This window comes from Convolutriloba macropyga, chromosome 14 (genome assembly GCF_964194025.1).
Source record: "Convolutriloba macropyga chromosome 14, txConMacr16.3, whole genome shotgun sequence".
NCBI lineage: Eukaryota > Metazoa > Xenacoelomorpha > Acoela > Convolutidae > Convolutriloba > Convolutriloba macropyga.
This window is the reverse complement of record NC_134481.1, coordinates 24,965,241-24,982,120: the sequence shown is the minus strand read 5'-3', so window position 1 is coordinate 24,982,120 and position 16,880 is coordinate 24,965,241. Positions and strand designations below refer to the sequence as shown.

The window sequence follows — 16,880 nt, the reverse complement described above, 5'->3', positions numbered from 1 at the left end:
GGAGCTCGCGAAGCAATTCGGTTGCCTCTCTCATGGTGCCTATTGTATTGCATTCTTTTTGAAATGTTAGCCCACCGTCTCACCCCCTACCAGTTGGGAATTAGCCATATACAAACCTGACGTCATCATCTTGGTAAATTTTGGAATTCTTTCCCCTATAAATTTCTCCTTTTCCTCCTTTTGTTATAAGTTTAAACATAGATTTGGTAAATGTGTTGCTTGTTTAGAGAGGAATACTGCTTTTCATCAATCATTTTTGTTTACTAAACGTTATTATTGCTTTACTGCTTGATTTGAGAGCTGTTAATAGCTTAGAGATGCATTAATATTGCTAAGATTCAAGTGTTTTCAACATGAATTCTTTAAGGTCAAAGAGGAGATATCTTTAAGGTCAAAGAGGAGAACTCTTTAAAATCAAAGCAAAGCGAAAAAGCGACTCTTTTAAAGGCAGTGAAATTTGCGTCTGAAAAGGCATTGAAATGAGCGCTTATTTAAAGGCAGTGAAATGAGCACAAACACAACAAAAGTGAAATGAGGTCAAGCACAACAAAAGTTAGAATAAATTTGAAGTAATTTAATTATGAATTTTTCCCAGTCGTTGAAATACAAATTTTAGGTAACTTTAGAGAAAGTGAGTTTTAATTTAATAACTTAAAAAAAGTTTTTAACGCAAAGTTAAGTTCAATTAATATAAGGGAGGACAGAATTTAAGACTGCTCAAAACGCTGTTTTGTTTGCATTTTTAGGCCGAACTACATCATAGATCTTTTTGGACGGATAAAATTTTTTGGTTTGTAGATTAAAACCATAGACAACGAGAAGAAGCTAAGTTAAAGTAAAGTTAAGGTAAACTTTACCTTAACTTTACCTAGGCAGCGGTTTACCTTAACTCCGTTAAGATAAAATCACCTTAATTTTTTTAGTGTGCCCGGCACCGGCAGAATCTAAATTCGACAACATTGCTTATTGTCTATTCACTTTCCAGAACAATTTGTCTAGGCAAAATCGAGGACGGTTGTTTTAGTTCCAGCCAAAGTCGGGGGCATCAGTTAAAGTCCAGACAAATTCTTTTGATACCGAAAATCTGCCGAGGACAGTCTTTCCATAGCTCAAATGGGTCGAGGACCCTCTTTTCATAAATCCAGGTCTAGACTAGGGCGACTTCATTTAATTTTTTTCAGCCCAAGAGGAAAACGTTTATTTCAAAGCACAAAAATAAATATTGCTTTTGAGATATGCAAGGTACTTGAAATAAAGTGCTGTAGAGCTCAGATCCTTGTTACTATTATGGGATCTTTTTCAGAATAAGTTTTATCTGTTTCTATAATAAATGTAAATTATACAGTGATTTGATATCGAAAACTGGTCTTGATCAATTTGACCCTTGTTTTGTTTAATGACCACTCCAGATAATAATAAATAATAAATTCATTTGCGATATACAAAGAATACAGTCATCATTCATGTATACCGCACGAGCACCAAAAGGCTGAAAGCCTGTGTGAGGGGCCGCTTTAGAGCTTCTTTTCCCATAAATTTTCCCTTGACTTTGCATTTTTGAAAAAAAGTCAATCGCAAATACTTGTTCTATGCTATAGTGAAAAACTAGATGATATTATGTTTCTCTCTTTGGCATCCTGGGCATCAGATTGGTCATTGTTCCAAGATAAAAAGCAATTTAGAGCCTAAAAATAAACGAAGGAACGTTACTTGAAATACTGCATTTTGCAATCGGAAAGAGTACAAAAAGTCAAATTAAAATTACCTTAAAGAGGCCAAGTTAAATTTTTAAGCATTAACTGATACCCTGGCAATGTTAATGTAAATTTATCATAAACTACAGAATTGTTTTCAAAAATGATCGCAGAAGGAGAGTTCTGAAACATGGTGAACACTGATTGCTGTCGCTCAGAATGTATTCTACAATATGTTCTTGAGAAAGTTGAACGTCCTCAAGTCAAAAATTGTTCACAAACATTTCACATTTTCTTGAACTGTTTGGAAATGTTTATATACTTCACGCATTTCACAGCGTTCTTCTTGGTCGTGTTTATTTTTCCAAAGCTCAGTGCAAAACACGTTTTACACACATCGTTCGATTACATTGAAGCAGATGAAGATGAGCAGAAAAAACATGGTAATCTTTTTTTTCAGTGAAACAAAGCTTTAAAAATTTTGTTTAGATTTTTGACAATAGATCATAGCAAGATATGTACGTAAAACTAGCAAAAATTGCGAATATATTTCAAGACGTTTGGTAAAATGAGGCCGAAAAAAGTTTCAAAGACAGGTCAGGATATATCATGAAAACTGATTAACGAATAAGTTTTGCTAAGACATGCAAACTTTCATAATCTTGCCTGTGTGGGCTCGCAAAATCAGGTTTTCTTTCTGTAACTATAGTGACGAATAAACTTTAGACGCAGACAGACCTTCTGCTGCAGATGAGACGAAAAAAGAAGATTTGCAAGTTGTTACTGATGATTACACCAACTATTACTACTATGATTACCACTCTCATCGACTCAGGTATGAATCCAATAACTTGATATGCAACTACCTATAGTCCGTCTACATTTAAAAATACTCCATATCGAGAACCAGTTGTGTAAAACCTAATTAAACATCATGCAATCTCACCTCAATTCTCTTAGAATTTGAAATGCCATAAATCAAAGAATGAATTGAACTTGCCACAAATGAAAGAAACTACTCATTTCTATAACTTTTTAAAAAATTGGGCATGCATTTTTGGATCTATTCACCAGCTGTGTAGGTCGTACAGACAGTTTATTGTGTAAAATGGTGCATAAAAGTGTTTGACGCACTTAACCCGCAAATGTTTTGAAACACAATACGTAACAATAGTTCTCAAACAAATATAAAACACTGTTTCCCCACACTTTTCTAATCATTTTTAGAGTTAATTATTTTTCTGGTTGGTTAAGGACATTAATTGCAAAAGAGATATCAATTTTGAGAAAAAAAACTATCTGAGCTCAACAAGATGCTTAAGTTTTGGTACAAAATGCACCAAAAAGCGCTGACATTTTGAGACGTATGCACTAAAATTGCACTGAGACTGAAGAAAAACTCTGAAAAAAGAGCTGGAAGATATGTAAGAAAATTGCTGAAGTTATATAAGAAATGCCCTGAAGGTCCGCTGAAATATTAATATTTCGCAGCCTGACAATTTTAGCGCATTGTTTACATAATTTTTGAGCATTTTTTACAAATAAATCGCAAAAACTGCGCTGACGTCTCGAGGATCAAAATCTACGTACGTCGGCTCAAAGTTTCAACTCATTGATGTTATCTTTTATGATTAAGAGTAAGAGCTGAAATTAATTGCTCTCAAACGAAGTTTGTAGCAATTATATTAGTCCTGTCGGTCTTTTTCATGTGATTTTTTGCTTGACCGAGTTCGTGGGATAAATATAAATATAGCGGGCATTAGGTGCTCTTGAAGCCTTTCAGCTCACTTGTCTTTCAAGTATACGATTCACAGACCACTCGCCGGTTGTTTGAGAGCAGTTCGCCCGAAGTTAGTTGGCTATGTTTCAAAATATTAGTACAAACACATTTAAATAAAATGCCTCAATTCTTTTACTCATCAAATATGTACTGTTTAATAAAGCCGATTTCTGCTTTATTGGGGAAATTAAATATGAAACTCATTAAAAACGAATTTTTTCATACTAATAAAAAAAATCATTTTTTTGTTGCTCAAAACTACGGTTCTTTTATACCACCAGTCGTACCAGCAGTTATGACCTCTAGTATATTCAATTGTTTCCTACAATAGGCTCCACCAGTTATGTAAAAAACATGGCTCGTCATGAAAACACCTCTTTTTAAGGAACCTATTGTTAAACGACGAAATATGAATCAAATACATCATTATTCAAAAATTTAGATTTGCGGATCAAATTGAGAGGACAGGTTTTTTTGAGTGTTATGCAAATCACTATTGTTAAAACTACTTTTTTTAGAGTGATTTGGGGTAATATATGTTATAATTTGAAAAATAATTATGAAAATTAGAGTTTTTAAAAAAATTCTGGAGTCGAAGATGTTAACCGTTATATTAAGTATTCATGTAAAGTGTGATAGAGTTCCAAAAAAACGGGAAAACCTCTTTAAATTTTCCTGTACAAAATATGAAGCATTTGCAGTTTTTTTTTAAAATCTGTGCGGGAAATATCTATTTACTGAAATGACCCTCTTTTCCTTCTTTCCCGCGGACTCACTGCCAATAACATGGTCTGTCCTTATTCAACGGTAAAAGTACCTGTAATTGTATTTAATGATAGAAAACGAACCGCATTTTTTTTGTTTTTGTATTCTTTGAGTTTTTGTTTATTGAAACCACTATTCTATATCAAAATTTGAACTCTATATGTTTAAAATTCGCTGTTTCATTAGTTTCTTTATATCATCTGTGACAAAAACTAATGTTGAGCACCTATGGAGTTAGTTTTATCAACATTTAAAAAAGCAAACATAAACAAAGCGCTAAAATAGCGGTTTTAATATGCAAGAACAATAAATAGTGGTTCAAAGAAATTGGTTGAATAAACAAACATTTTCTTTTTAAAAAAGTATACACCCTTTTATTTTGTATTCCGTGTCATCAAATTTGTAAAACTTGGCAGGGTATCAAAGGCAGTGTTAAGGCACTCTTCTTTGAGACATCTTGTCAATTGAAACAAAGTCTAGCCAAAAAAAGTTATGAGTGCAAGAATTTGTCAAAAATATTTGGAAGGTAAAAAAAATTGATTGATGTTTTCCTGTTAAATAGAAAGCCAAAGTGGATGCGTTTGAAATACTGAATGTAAATGAGAAGGTAGTCCATCCTTTAATTAAAATCAGCTTTGACTGCATACCGCTGTCCACAAAACTATTAAAAAATCGCTGACAAACTTTGAACAAAATTTTGCTGCTATAAGGACAATTGAAAATGATAAAATCTCTCAATTTACAAATTTGTCCGAAACGTCGTTATAATATCCAATATTCAAGCCTAATTTTATAGTCAAAAATGGAGTTGCAGACTAATTTATTAAAAAGTGAACAATTTCAAGCAATCTGATGGCTTTAAAATGAGATGCAAATATAACTTTGAGATACAAGTTTTTCTTTGAGAATCATCTACCTTTTATTGCTAGTTTTTCAATCAGCTAACGGAATATTACCTTGACAACTCAATTTTCCTCATGTAGGAATTGGAATCATGGCAACATCATTACAGCGCAACAGTCAACTTTGAGCGATACAACTTATTTCGTTGTTTTTTTCGACAGCCTTTTGATATTCCGTTTGTTTGAGAACATGGTCTTGAGCTCACTATCTCTTAAATGCAATGTTTCATGAAAAACCGGATGTGAAATAGTTTTTTTGCTTGCTTTATTTTCTTGAAGCAGGCAAACTTTTTTAATAGCCGCGAAGCGATAGCAGCTATTGTTGGGGACATCGTGGTTTTTTCAAAGAATTTGAATTGTATTGGGGCGCTGTCTTTTTTTAAGATCTATTCACACAATTTCACGATTTTCGAAGTCAAATTGGAGAAGTGATTTTGGTCTCGCCGAAATAGGAAATGGAGCGAAAAAGAGAGTGGTTTTGCGGCTTGAAATTTTTCCGCTCTATTTTTGAATTAGAGTGAGAAAACGGTGTTTGAACAAAAGTTCGATTTCTCGCTAGTGGTTTTTTGTTCACATGCGGCAATTTCACTTTCATTATTTTTATTGTTTTTTTAAGTTTTTTGGATTGGATTGTTTCTGAATGGTTTTCCCAATCCATTCATAGTCCGTTCTAGGTCTGGTTTTCTGTTTAGTCAATGAAAATTCGGATCTATTCTGTTTCCCCCCCCCAGCTTAGTGGGCTCATATTTTATACGCCCCCAGGCGCACGTGCTATTTTCTTACATAGTAACGTGCTATGTAATAACATATAATTTGTAACTGGGGGCGTAAAACACACTGGGGGGGGCGAAACAGAATAGGTCCGGAAATTCTTTGATTTGTTCTGCTATGTTTTTTTAATTCGTCGTGTCGATCGATGATTCTTGCAACCTGACTCCTTGGAATTGACTTTTTCAATGACTTCAGTGACTGCCACTGCTTTGCATTTAAAATTTGTATGCGTGACGTCATTTCTGCTTTAAACGTCAATTGCGTGAGTTAACTCACTAAAAAATAAATTCTGAACTCACTTATGGAAATTTAAATTTTATGAACTAGTTAAAGATCAATAGTGTGCATCCGATTAGTGCCAAACGTAAATGCCCTAGTTCTTGAGTATTAGAGTCTTGAGTTTTTGATTTTGGATATTATTTTTGAAATATAAATTTTAGGGCTTTTTCCTGATAGAGCGTATGTGTCTCATAAAAATGACAGTCCGATTTTAACCCGAAAATCTAGTGGTCTATTAAAGGACTGGTTGTCAATCTGTCGATCTAATTTCTTTAGTTGTTTCAGGCCACAAGCGTCTATCGCGGCTGTTTTCAGGCAATCTGCCGGCTATGTTTTGAAATATTTCAAACGTTTTACGAAAACTTTAGAATAATTCACGGTGCCGTCGAGGTTGTAAATCATTCACCACTTTTTCAGCCAATTGAAAACAAGCTTTTTTATTGATTTTACTCTGAGCTTAGAAAAATTGACAAATTAATTTTTTCTGTAGAGAAAACTTAGGCTACATTAATTTATCACTTGGGGCTAAGAAAGGATTAATGTGAGTTGTTGTCAATTGAAAGCTTGAATGATTTTGATAGAATTATACGGAGCATTAGGGAGAACGGAGTCATTTTCCATTACGGAGCATGCATTTTACATTTATAGAAACAATAGGGTGTAACCATTGCACTGCAGCACCTTTTGAGGTGAAATAGAAAAGTTGTCGAGCGCTTAGCTGTTACAATTTTTTCATTAAAAGCAATCCTTAAAAGAAATGCGGTTCACGTATGTGGTTTTGTACTATCAGCTCCAGGGGACAGGAATTGTAAACAATACTCTCGTAAATGGAAACATGGGAACAATTGCCATGCTAATGGCTTTGGATTCTTTCGCAAAATTTTTTTCGACATCCAAGTTCTAGACATGGAGATTATTAAAAGACTTCATTAGTTGATCTTAAACGAAATTTTGTAAAAATTTATTTAGTCCTGTGGTCTTTTTGCGACTCGAAAAGGAATACTGAGATTCTACAGGTGTTTTGTAGCTGACTCAAGTTTGTTTATGATTTGAACTTTTAAATTTCTTTTCGACCATTGACTTCTGTTTGAGAACGTTGACTTCTGTTTTCAAAAATTAGGTTTTAACAGTAGCATTGTTACTAAACACATAGTACTGAAATACTGCTCTTAATAATCAAGGTCAAAAAGGGCATAATGAGAATTTTTTTCCCATGAGTCCCTTCTACCTGTTCAAACTACAGAGACAACCCACGTACCCCAATCTTCCCTCCCCCGCAACCTAACTCCCCCTCCTGCATCATTTTTAAAATCATGTCTGTTCCATTAGGCTATTAATTTCTTCGTTATTTCTTTTTAATTAATCTCAAACAAAGTCTGTAGCAATTATATTAGTCCTATTGGTCATTTTATGCGATTTTTCGCTTATCCAATTTTTTGTCTCACTCATTTGACTTTTTGTCCTCAACAACGGCATAAACAGGTTGCCCTTAGAGGGCATTGAGTACGGTTTTGGAAACATATATTTATGATGTGAAGAGGTGTGAAGGGTGGTTCTTTGAGTTTGATCTCCACCCCTCTCCACACGAACCGTTTTAGTCGTCGGTTATGTTAATTAATTGCTCTCAAACGAAGTTTGTTGCGATTATATTAGTCCTGTCTTTTTAAGCAACTTTTCGCCTGACCAATTTTTCGTCTGACGCTTGTGATATTTCGTCCTCAAAAACGGTATAAACAGGTAGCGCCCAGCGGGCATTAAAAGCTTTTAGAGCCTTTCAGCTCTGTTTCAGCTCAAACTGTTCTGAAGACTTATACCTATAGTATGAAGGGCGGTTCTTAGAGGTTGAAGACCTCTACACTGTTGACCTCCCACCCTATTGCCCCATCCACCCAGCGCCGTAACCCCACCACCGTCTGCCCACATCAGCCCTCTGTGCACCCCTCCCCCCATTTCTATCTATTGAAAATTTATATCAAAAACAGGCAAATTTATACTATTTTGCATAATTTTTTCAAGCTTTTTGAAAGTTTGTGACAGTTTTGCTTTTCATTAGCCCTAGGTGTCAAGGAACCTCCTCTAGATTTTCAAAGTGGTTACTGCATAGTTTCTAGTGGTAATGAAATGGTTTCAACATTTTAACATTATGAATTTTAGCATTCTTTTTTGATAAAATGTGCAATTTTCTTCAAATTTTTTGACATTTATTTTTTCTTATTCAGGTCTTACCAGACAGACCCAGGGGCCAGAAAACCTCCTAAGGGGTTCGACAATAAGTTACTGACCAATTTTTTTGGGTTATGGAAAAGTTTTTCAATTTTTTAATGTCGCAAATTATAGCAATTTTTTGATAAAACGTTTTTTTCAAGATTTTTTTTTTGAAATATTACAAGTTTTTAAGATTTTTCGGCCTCAAGAGCCAAGGAACCTCCTCTAGGGTTTGCAAATAGGTTACTGCTTAACTCCTAAATGTAATGGAATGTCTTGCATGATTTTAATATCACGAATTTTAGCATTTTTTTGGTAAATTTGTGCCACTTTTTTTTTCAACTTTTGACATTTTTTCCTTATTCAGGTTTTTTTGAGCCTCCAGGGTCAGAAAAAGAAAATCTCCGTTAGAGTTTGATAATAAGTTGCTGGAAAATTTTGTTCAGGTATTAGTTTTCAACTTTTTAATATCACAAGTTTTAGCTTTTTTTTTTATAAAACTTGCAATTTTTTAGAAGTTTACAATTTTTTAAAGTTTTTATGTTTATACAGCCTCAAGAGCCACAGAACTTCCTCTAGGATTGGATAATATGTTACTGCATAGTTTATAGATGGAACGTAATGTTCTTCAAGATTTTAATGTCACAAATGTTTGGGACAAAATTTCAAAATTTTTTCAAATCTTCGGAAAAGTTTAAACATATTCCCAGTGTACAGGGATACTGGATAGTCTTTTAGGACAATGAAATGGTTCTTAAGATATAAGTATCTTGAATCTTAGCAAAATTTGTTAAAATTTTCAATTGTTTCCAAAATTCTTCATTATTATTTTATCCTTTTCTTTGTTTAGCGACCATTACTCATTACTGGCCAACAAAATTTTTCAAGTCTTGTAGATGGGTTTTTTGACCAAATTTTTGAGAAAAAAATGGTTTCGAACTGTTTTTACTGCGAACTTGAAAACTTTTGTTTTTAATTTTTGCCTTTTTCAGTGTTTTTCATTATGATTTATTTACTAACAAGGCTAGAAAACTAGAAGTAGCAGAGTCGAATCCCATCTTGGAAAATATTTCTATATATCTTCCTCTTTGTGTCAGTTAGGGTTTCTTTCCTTCTCTTGATTGTACACGTGTTAATCTCTCTCTATCTCTCTCTCTCTTTTTTGTTGATGCCTCACTTTTGCTGATTTTATGTGGCGTAATGTCATCATCTCTGACCCTCATGAATAATGAGTTATAGAGGAAATATTTATAACCATAAATATTTTAACAAGCACTTATTGGAAATCATTGTCGAATGCTCTCAGAAGCAATTTGTAGCAAGTATATTAATCCTGCTTGTCTCTTTTATGCAATTTTTCGCTTGGCCGATTTTTCGTCTGACTCATTTTGTTTTCGTCTTCAAAAACGGGATAAAGAGGTGGCGCCCAGTTTGCATAAAATTCTCGTAAGGCCGTTCAGTCCACTAGTCTTCAAGTACGCGATTAACAGAAACTGTTTTGGAGACTTATACTTATGGTGTGAAAGGCGGTTCTTAAAAATTGTTTCCACACCCCTACCCACCCACCGCCCTTACGTCAGCCCCCAATCCACTTTTGCACCCTTGGTGCAAAGCACCCCAGCTGCGCTCACTTTTTGTTAGCAGCCTCTCATTTGTTTCTTTCTTCAGTTGCATAGTTTCCAATTGCACATCTTTTTGTTGAAGGTCTCAAAGTTAGGCCACAGACCTACCCCAGCAGAAACAAATTTATTTAGATGAAAAATTTAGTAATTTTTAAATTGTTCTGAGGCGAGATTGTTGCAATTACGTTAGTCCTATTGTTTTTATAATAGAAATTTTCCTACAAACGAACTTTCGTCTGATTATTTTTTTATCTGACTGTTTGGAGTTTTCGTCCTCAAAAACGGCATGAACAGGTAAGCCCAGAGGGCATTAAGTCGCTGCAAGCAATGTTTTTAGAGCTCGACTGGTTTCTAACTGTATGAAAAATTGACAAACTAATTTTTTCTGTAGAGAAAACTTAGGCTACATTAATTTATCACTTGGGGCTAAGAAAGGATTAATGTGAGTTGTTGTCAATTGAAAGCTTGAATGATTTTGATAGAATTATACGGAGCATTAGGGAGAAGGGAGTCATTTTACATTACGGAGCATACATTTTAAATTTATAGAAACAATAGGGTGTAATCATTGCACTGCAGCACCTTTTGAGGTGAAATAGAAAAGTTGTCGAGCGCTTAGCTGTTACAATTTTTTCATTAAAAGCAATCCTTATAAGAAATGCGGTTCACGTATGTGGTTTTGTACTATCAGCTCCAGGGGACAGGAATTGTAAACAATACTCTCGTAAATGGAAACATGGGAACAATTGTCATGCTAATGGCTTTGGATTCTTTCGCAAAATTTTTTTCGACATCCAAGTTCTAGAGATGGAGATTATTAAAAGACTTCATTAGTTGATCTTAAACAAAATTTTGTAAAAATTTATTTAGTCCTGTGGTCTTTTTGCGACTCGAAAATGAATACTGAGATTCTACAGGTGTTTTGTAGCTGACTCAAGTTTATTTATGATTTGAACTTTTAAATTTCTTTTCGACCATTGACTTCTGTTTGAGAACGTTGACTTCTGTTTTCAAAAATTAGGTTTTAACAGTAGCATTGTTACTAAATACATAGTACTGAAATACTGCTCTTAATAATCAAGGTCAAAAGGGCATAATGAGAATTTTTTTCCCATGAAGCACTTCTACCTGTTCAAACTACAGAGACAACCCACGTACCCCAATCTTCCCTCCCCCGCAACCTAACTCCCCCTCCTGCATCATTTTTAAAATCATGTCTGTTCCATTAGGCTATTAATTTCTTCGTTATTTCTTTTTAATTAATCTCAAACAAAGTCTGTAGCAATTATATTAGTCCTATTGGTCATTTTATGCGATTTTTCGCTTATCCAATTTTTTGTCTCACTCATTTGACTTTTTGTCCTCAAAAACGGCATAAACAGGTTGCCCTTAGAAGGCATTGAGTACGGTTTTGGAAACATATATTTATGATGTGAAGAGGTGTGAAGGGTGGTTCTTTGAGTTTGATCTCCACCCCTCTCCACACGAACCGTTTTAGTCGTCGGTTATGTTAATTAATTGCTCTCAAACGAAGTTTGTTGCGATTATATTAGTCCTGTCGGTCTTTTTAAGCAATTTTTCGCCTGACCAATTTTTCGTCTGACGCTTTTGATATTTCGTCCTCAAAAACGTATAAACAGGTAGCGCCCAGCGGGCATTAAGTGCTTTAAAGCCTTTCAGCTCTGTTTCAGCTCAAACTGTTCTGAAGACTTATACCTATAGTATGAAGGGCGGTTCTTAGAGGTTGAAGACCTCTACACTGTTGACCTCCCACACTATTGCCCCATCCACCCAGCGCCGTAACCCCACCACCGTCTGCCCACATCAGCCCTCTGTGCACCCCTCCCCCCATTTCTATCTATTGACGAGCAACCGCTCGTCAAAACACGCAAATTTATACTATTTTGCATAATTTTTTCAAGCTTTTTGAAAGTTAGTGACAGTTTTGTTTTTCATTAGCCCTAGGTGTCAAGGAACCTCCTCTAGATTTTCAAAGTGGTTACTGCATAGTTTCTAGTGGTAATGAAATCGTTTCAACATTTTAACATTATGAATTTTAGCATTCTTTTTTGAAATGTGCAATTTTCTTCAAATTTTTTGACATTTTTTTTTATTCAGGTCTTACCAGACAGACCCAGGGGCCAGAAAACCTCATAAGGGGTTCGACAATAAGTTACTGACCAATTTTTTTGGGTTATGGAAAAGTTTTTCAATTTTTTAATGTCGCAAATTATAGCAATTTTTTGATAAAACGTTTTTTTCAAGATTTTTTTTTTGAAATATTACAAGTTTTTAAGATTTTTCGGCCTCAAGAGCCAAGGAACCTCCTCTAGGGTTTGCAAATAGGTTACTGCTTAACTCCTAAATGTAATGGAATGTCTTGCATGATTTTAATATCACGAATTTTAGCATTTTTTTGGTAAATTTGTGCCACTTTTTTTTTCAACTTTTGACATTTTTTCCTTATTCAGGTTTTTTTGAGCCTCCAGGGTCAGAAAAAGAAAATCTCCGTTAGAGTTTGATAATAAGTTGCTGGAAAATTTTGTTCAGGTATTAGTTTTCAACTTTTTAATATCACAAGTTTTAGCTTTTTTTTTATAAAACTTGCAATTTTTTAGAAGTTTACAATTTTTTAAAGTTTTTATGTTTATACAGCCTCAAGAGCCACAGAACTTCCTCTAGGATTGGATAATATGTTACTGCATAGTTTATAGATGGAACGTAATGTTCTTCAAGATTTTAATGTCACAAATGTTTGGGACAAAATTTCAAAATTTTTTCAAATCTTCGGAAAAGTTTAAACATATTCCCAGTGTACAGGGATACTGGATAGTCTTTTAGGACAATGAAATGGTTCTTAAGATATAAGTATCTTGAATCTTAGCAAAATTTGTTAAAATTTTCAATTGTTTCCAAAATTCTTCATTATTATTTTATCCTTTTCTTTGTTTAGCGACCATTACTCATTACTGGCCAACAAAATTTTTCAAGTCTTGTAGATGGGTTTTTTGACCAAATTTTTGTGAAAAAAATGGTTTCGAACTGTTTTTACTGCGAACTTGAAAACTTTTGTTTTTAATTTTTGCCTTTTTCAGTGTTTTTCATTATGATTTATATACTAACAAGGCTAGAAAACTAGAAGTTGCAGAGTCGAATCCCATCTGGGAAAATATTTCTATATATCTTCCTCTTTGTGTCAGTTAGGGTTTCTTTCCTTCTCTTGATTGTACACGTGTTAATCTCTCTCTATCTCTCTCTCTTTTTTGTTGATGCCTCACTTTTGCTGATTTTATGTGGCGTAATGTCATCATCTCTGACCCTCATGAACCATGAGTTATAGAGGAAATATTTGTAACCATAAATATTTTAACAAGCACTTATTGGAAATCATTGTCGAATGCTCTCAGAAGCAATTTGTAGCAAGTATATTAATCCTGCTTGTCTCTTTTATGCAATTTTTCGCTTGGCCGATTTTTCGTCTGACTCATTTTATTTTCGTCTTCAAAAAGGGGATAAAGAGGTGGCGCCCAGTTTGCATAAAATTCTCGTAGTGCCGTTCAGTCCACTAGTCTTCAAGTACGCGATTAACAGAAACTGTTTTGGAGACTTATACTTATGGTGTGAAAGGCGGTTCTTAAAAATTGTTTCCACACCCCTACCCACCCACCGCCTTTACGTCAGCCCCCAATCCACTTTTGCACCCTTGGTGCAAAGCACCCCAGCTGCGCTCACTTTGCGCTCCTTCAATTAATCTAAAGCTAGCCTCACTAAACCGTGGCTAACTTTTGACGAAGTCAACCGGTCGCCGGTTTTTTGATAGAAATTCGCCCGATGTTAGCCGGTTATGTTTACAGTATGGGGGGGGGGGTAATTAAACTAAATTACACGGTCCAGGAACCTTGTTAAAGTCGAGGCAAATTCTTTTTATAAGTGCAACCAAAACCTTCCCAAAGAACAAATTGAGTCAAAAAGAAAAAATCCGCCAACATCTGGGTTGGATCTCGACCGTACTCAACCTTGTAAAATGGTTAACAAATTTTTCTACATGTCCTGAATGTTTTAGGGAATGATAACAAAAGGCATTGTTAAAATCTGATAAAAACCAATCCAAATTGCAATTATATCTTATGAATTATGAGAAAGGTTTCGTTAAATTTATAACCTGTAAGTTGATGGTTGCTTGAGTGCTTAAAACGCTCTGCAAAACAATATGGCATCTTTTCAGTTTTGCCTCATACTATTAGCATCCGTTCTTGCAATATGTGCTAAAAAGGACTGCAATTGGCAATGTGGTTCTTTATAAAAAAAATGTCACCAAGTAAAGAAGTGGCAATTTTGTCTATTATCAATTCTAAAATAAATCGTAGCGGTATAGTGAAATATTGCCTTTTCTGGGATTTTGATCAAACACCACCTGTAGGCGCTATGAGAACTGTGATTCTGCAAATGATTTGTTCAGAAAATTTTTCCTTGAAAAAAAATTTTGTTATGTAAAGAAGTTGCAAACTTCTCTGTAAAAAGTTTTACGGTCTCAAAATAGGTCGTGCTGGTATGGTGAAATATTGCTTTTTTTCTCGGATTTTTTTGAGACTAACTGTAGGGTTTTTTAAAACTGTGAATCAAAAAACGATTTGGTCAGAATGTGTTTCTTTGAAAGTTTTTGGAGAACTGTACAAGCGAGTTTTTTTTGAAGTGCTTCATCAGTACTCCTAAAGTTTATCTTCTTGACTCCGCCACTGCCGGTTTCGAGTTATTAGCTCGACCTGAGAATATTTACGAAAGGTACTTTAATAAATTTTAATAAATTGCCTCTATTTCTAAAGGTATTTTATGTGTTTGTTTTTTCTTCACGGACTTGAGAGCGAAAGCAATGATAAAACCTAGCTTGGCTCACGATAATAATTTTGATTTTAACCTCATTCAGATATAAATTATAGTCTAAAACAGTCTCTGGTTCATGGAAACTCAAAATCTGAATCAGTACTTATAACTTTGAAGTTTTACTCTGAATCAGTATTGAATTTCCTTCTGTGTTAGGTACGGGGTTACAGAATAGTTGCTTGATGTGTTGCTCCATCTGTTGATATCTTTTAATTGTATTGTCAAGAAATGTTGAGACAGAAAATGAGAACAGGAGTGATACCTAGAGAATCTGCATAAATCAGTACTGATTCGAGAACGGATTGTGACAAAAGTTTAATGAAAAAACATGATTTTCAAATTGGAGATTAAGGCAGCCTCTCATTTGTTTCTTTCTTCAGTTGCATAGTTTCCAATTGCACATCTTTTTGTTGAAGGTCTCAAAGTTAGGCCACAGACCTACCCCAGCAGAAACAAATTTTATTTAGATGAAAAATTTAGTAATTTTTAAATTGTTCTGAGGCGAGATTGTTGCAATTACGTTAGTCCTATTGTTTTTATAATAGAAATTTTCCTACAAACGAACTTTCGTCTGATTATTTTTTTATCTGACTGTTTGGAGTTTTCGTCCTCAAAAACGGCATGAACAGGTAAGCCCAGAGGGCATTAAGTCGCTGCAAGCAATGTTTTTAGAGCTCGACTGGTTTCTAAGTGTATAAATTACCAAACTTGAGATGCTGAGACGACATAAAATCATGTGAGGGGCAGTTTCGACTAACCACCGAAAACGGCCACTCATATTACGATTTAATGTCCTCTCAGCGGCTTCGGTAATTTATACCTTTAGAAACTAGCCGAGCGCTAAGCGCTCTGTTGAGTGACTTAATGCTCTCCAGGCCTTAACTGTGTATCCCGTTTTCAAGGACGAAAAGTCAGATGGTCAGACGGAGAAAACTCTTTTGTCGAAGACTATTCATTAAAACCTTTTTACTTTTAGAATCAAGAGTATCTGACGCACTGAAAACCGCTGTCAATTAATTAACGGAGAGAATCATTTTTCTATTTTTTTTTCAAATAAAATTTATTTTCTAAATAGCAGAAAGTTCAAGAATTTGCTAGCTAAAACACAAAACTTGTTCAAATTTATGAATCAACCACATTCTCAACTCTAAAGTTTTGCGACAAGATAGCTCGTGTTCTATGAATGGGAAATTAGTTAACAGGTTTTACATAATTTTTTGAACGTTTTATATATTGAAAGACTAATTATATTTTTTAGCTCTTGGCAGATAGCGATAATCTGTGTAGTGTGTATTTGTTCACCTCTCACTATCATTGTGATGGTACTTCTCTGTTGCTGCTGTTGTGGTTGTTCACAGTGCTTAACTGACTCATTTAGAAGACATAGTCGACATTCACACTCCACCCATTAGATCAAGACGCAATCAATACTTTCCCAAAAACTGTCATGAATTTGTTTTATTATATATGTATTTATGTGTGTAGCCTCGTAAATTATAGCTATTCTGAAATATTTTCTCATAATCACAAACTGTATTTTAAGAGAGCATTCCCATAGGCTGCGGCTCTCCATTCGGTAACCATCTCTGATCAGACCGTTACCTCTCATCAGACCCTAAAAGCTTGAAATGCCTCCTGCTGCGCTAGAATTGAACTCGGAATGGCTTCTGATAGACTCACCTGCAGTTTATCAATCCACAGTAGTAGTATATAGAGGGACCGAGCTGCCCGGGGGGGGGGGTGACGACCCACATGTATTTAGATTGGTTATAGCAATTGTAACTTATTTAGGTTATCTTTGAATTAGTGAGACAATGTATAAAGATAGGTAATAGATTTTACATGTATTAACATTAGAGTTATTGGAACAACGTATAAAGATAGGTTATAGATTTTACATGTATTAAGATTTGATTTTTGACAGTAATGTATAAAGATAGGTAATAGATTTTACATGTATTAACATTAGAGTTAAGAGAAC

The 16,880-nt window shown here is 34.6% G+C and overlaps 1 protein-coding gene across 1 annotated transcript; it reads left to right on the top strand.

Annotated features, from left to right (window-relative positions):
* The first annotated feature begins 2,002 nt into the window (after window positions 1-2,002).
* Window positions 2,003-16,412, top strand: LOC142353454 (uncharacterized). The gene is made up of 3 exons (XM_075405703.1): window positions 2,003-2,137; window positions 2,421-2,529; window positions 16,158-16,412. The coding sequence occupies exons 1-3, from the start codon at window positions 2,005-2,007 to the stop codon at window positions 16,309-16,311; spliced, it is 396 nt and encodes a 131-aa protein (XP_075261818.1). The 5' UTR covers window positions 2,003-2,004; the 3' UTR covers window positions 16,312-16,412.
* Window positions 16,413-16,880: the final 468 nt, after the last annotated feature.

What these genes read in the sequence shown, in the direction of transcription:
- LOC142353454 (XM_075405703.1), top strand. Translation starts at nt 2,005, where the DNA reads ATGTTTATATACTTCACGCATTTCACAGCGTTCTTCTTGGTCGTGTTT. An exon ending in AGATGAGCAGAAAAAACATG is followed by an intron (nt 2,138 to 2,420) that starts GTAATCTTTTTT and finishes AATAAACTTTAG; the next exon opens with ACGCAGACAGACCTTCTGCT. An exon ending in TACCACTCTCATCGACTCAG is followed by an intron (nt 2,530 to 16,157) that starts GTATGAATCCAA and finishes TATATTTTTTAG; the next exon opens with CTCTTGGCAGATAGCGATAA.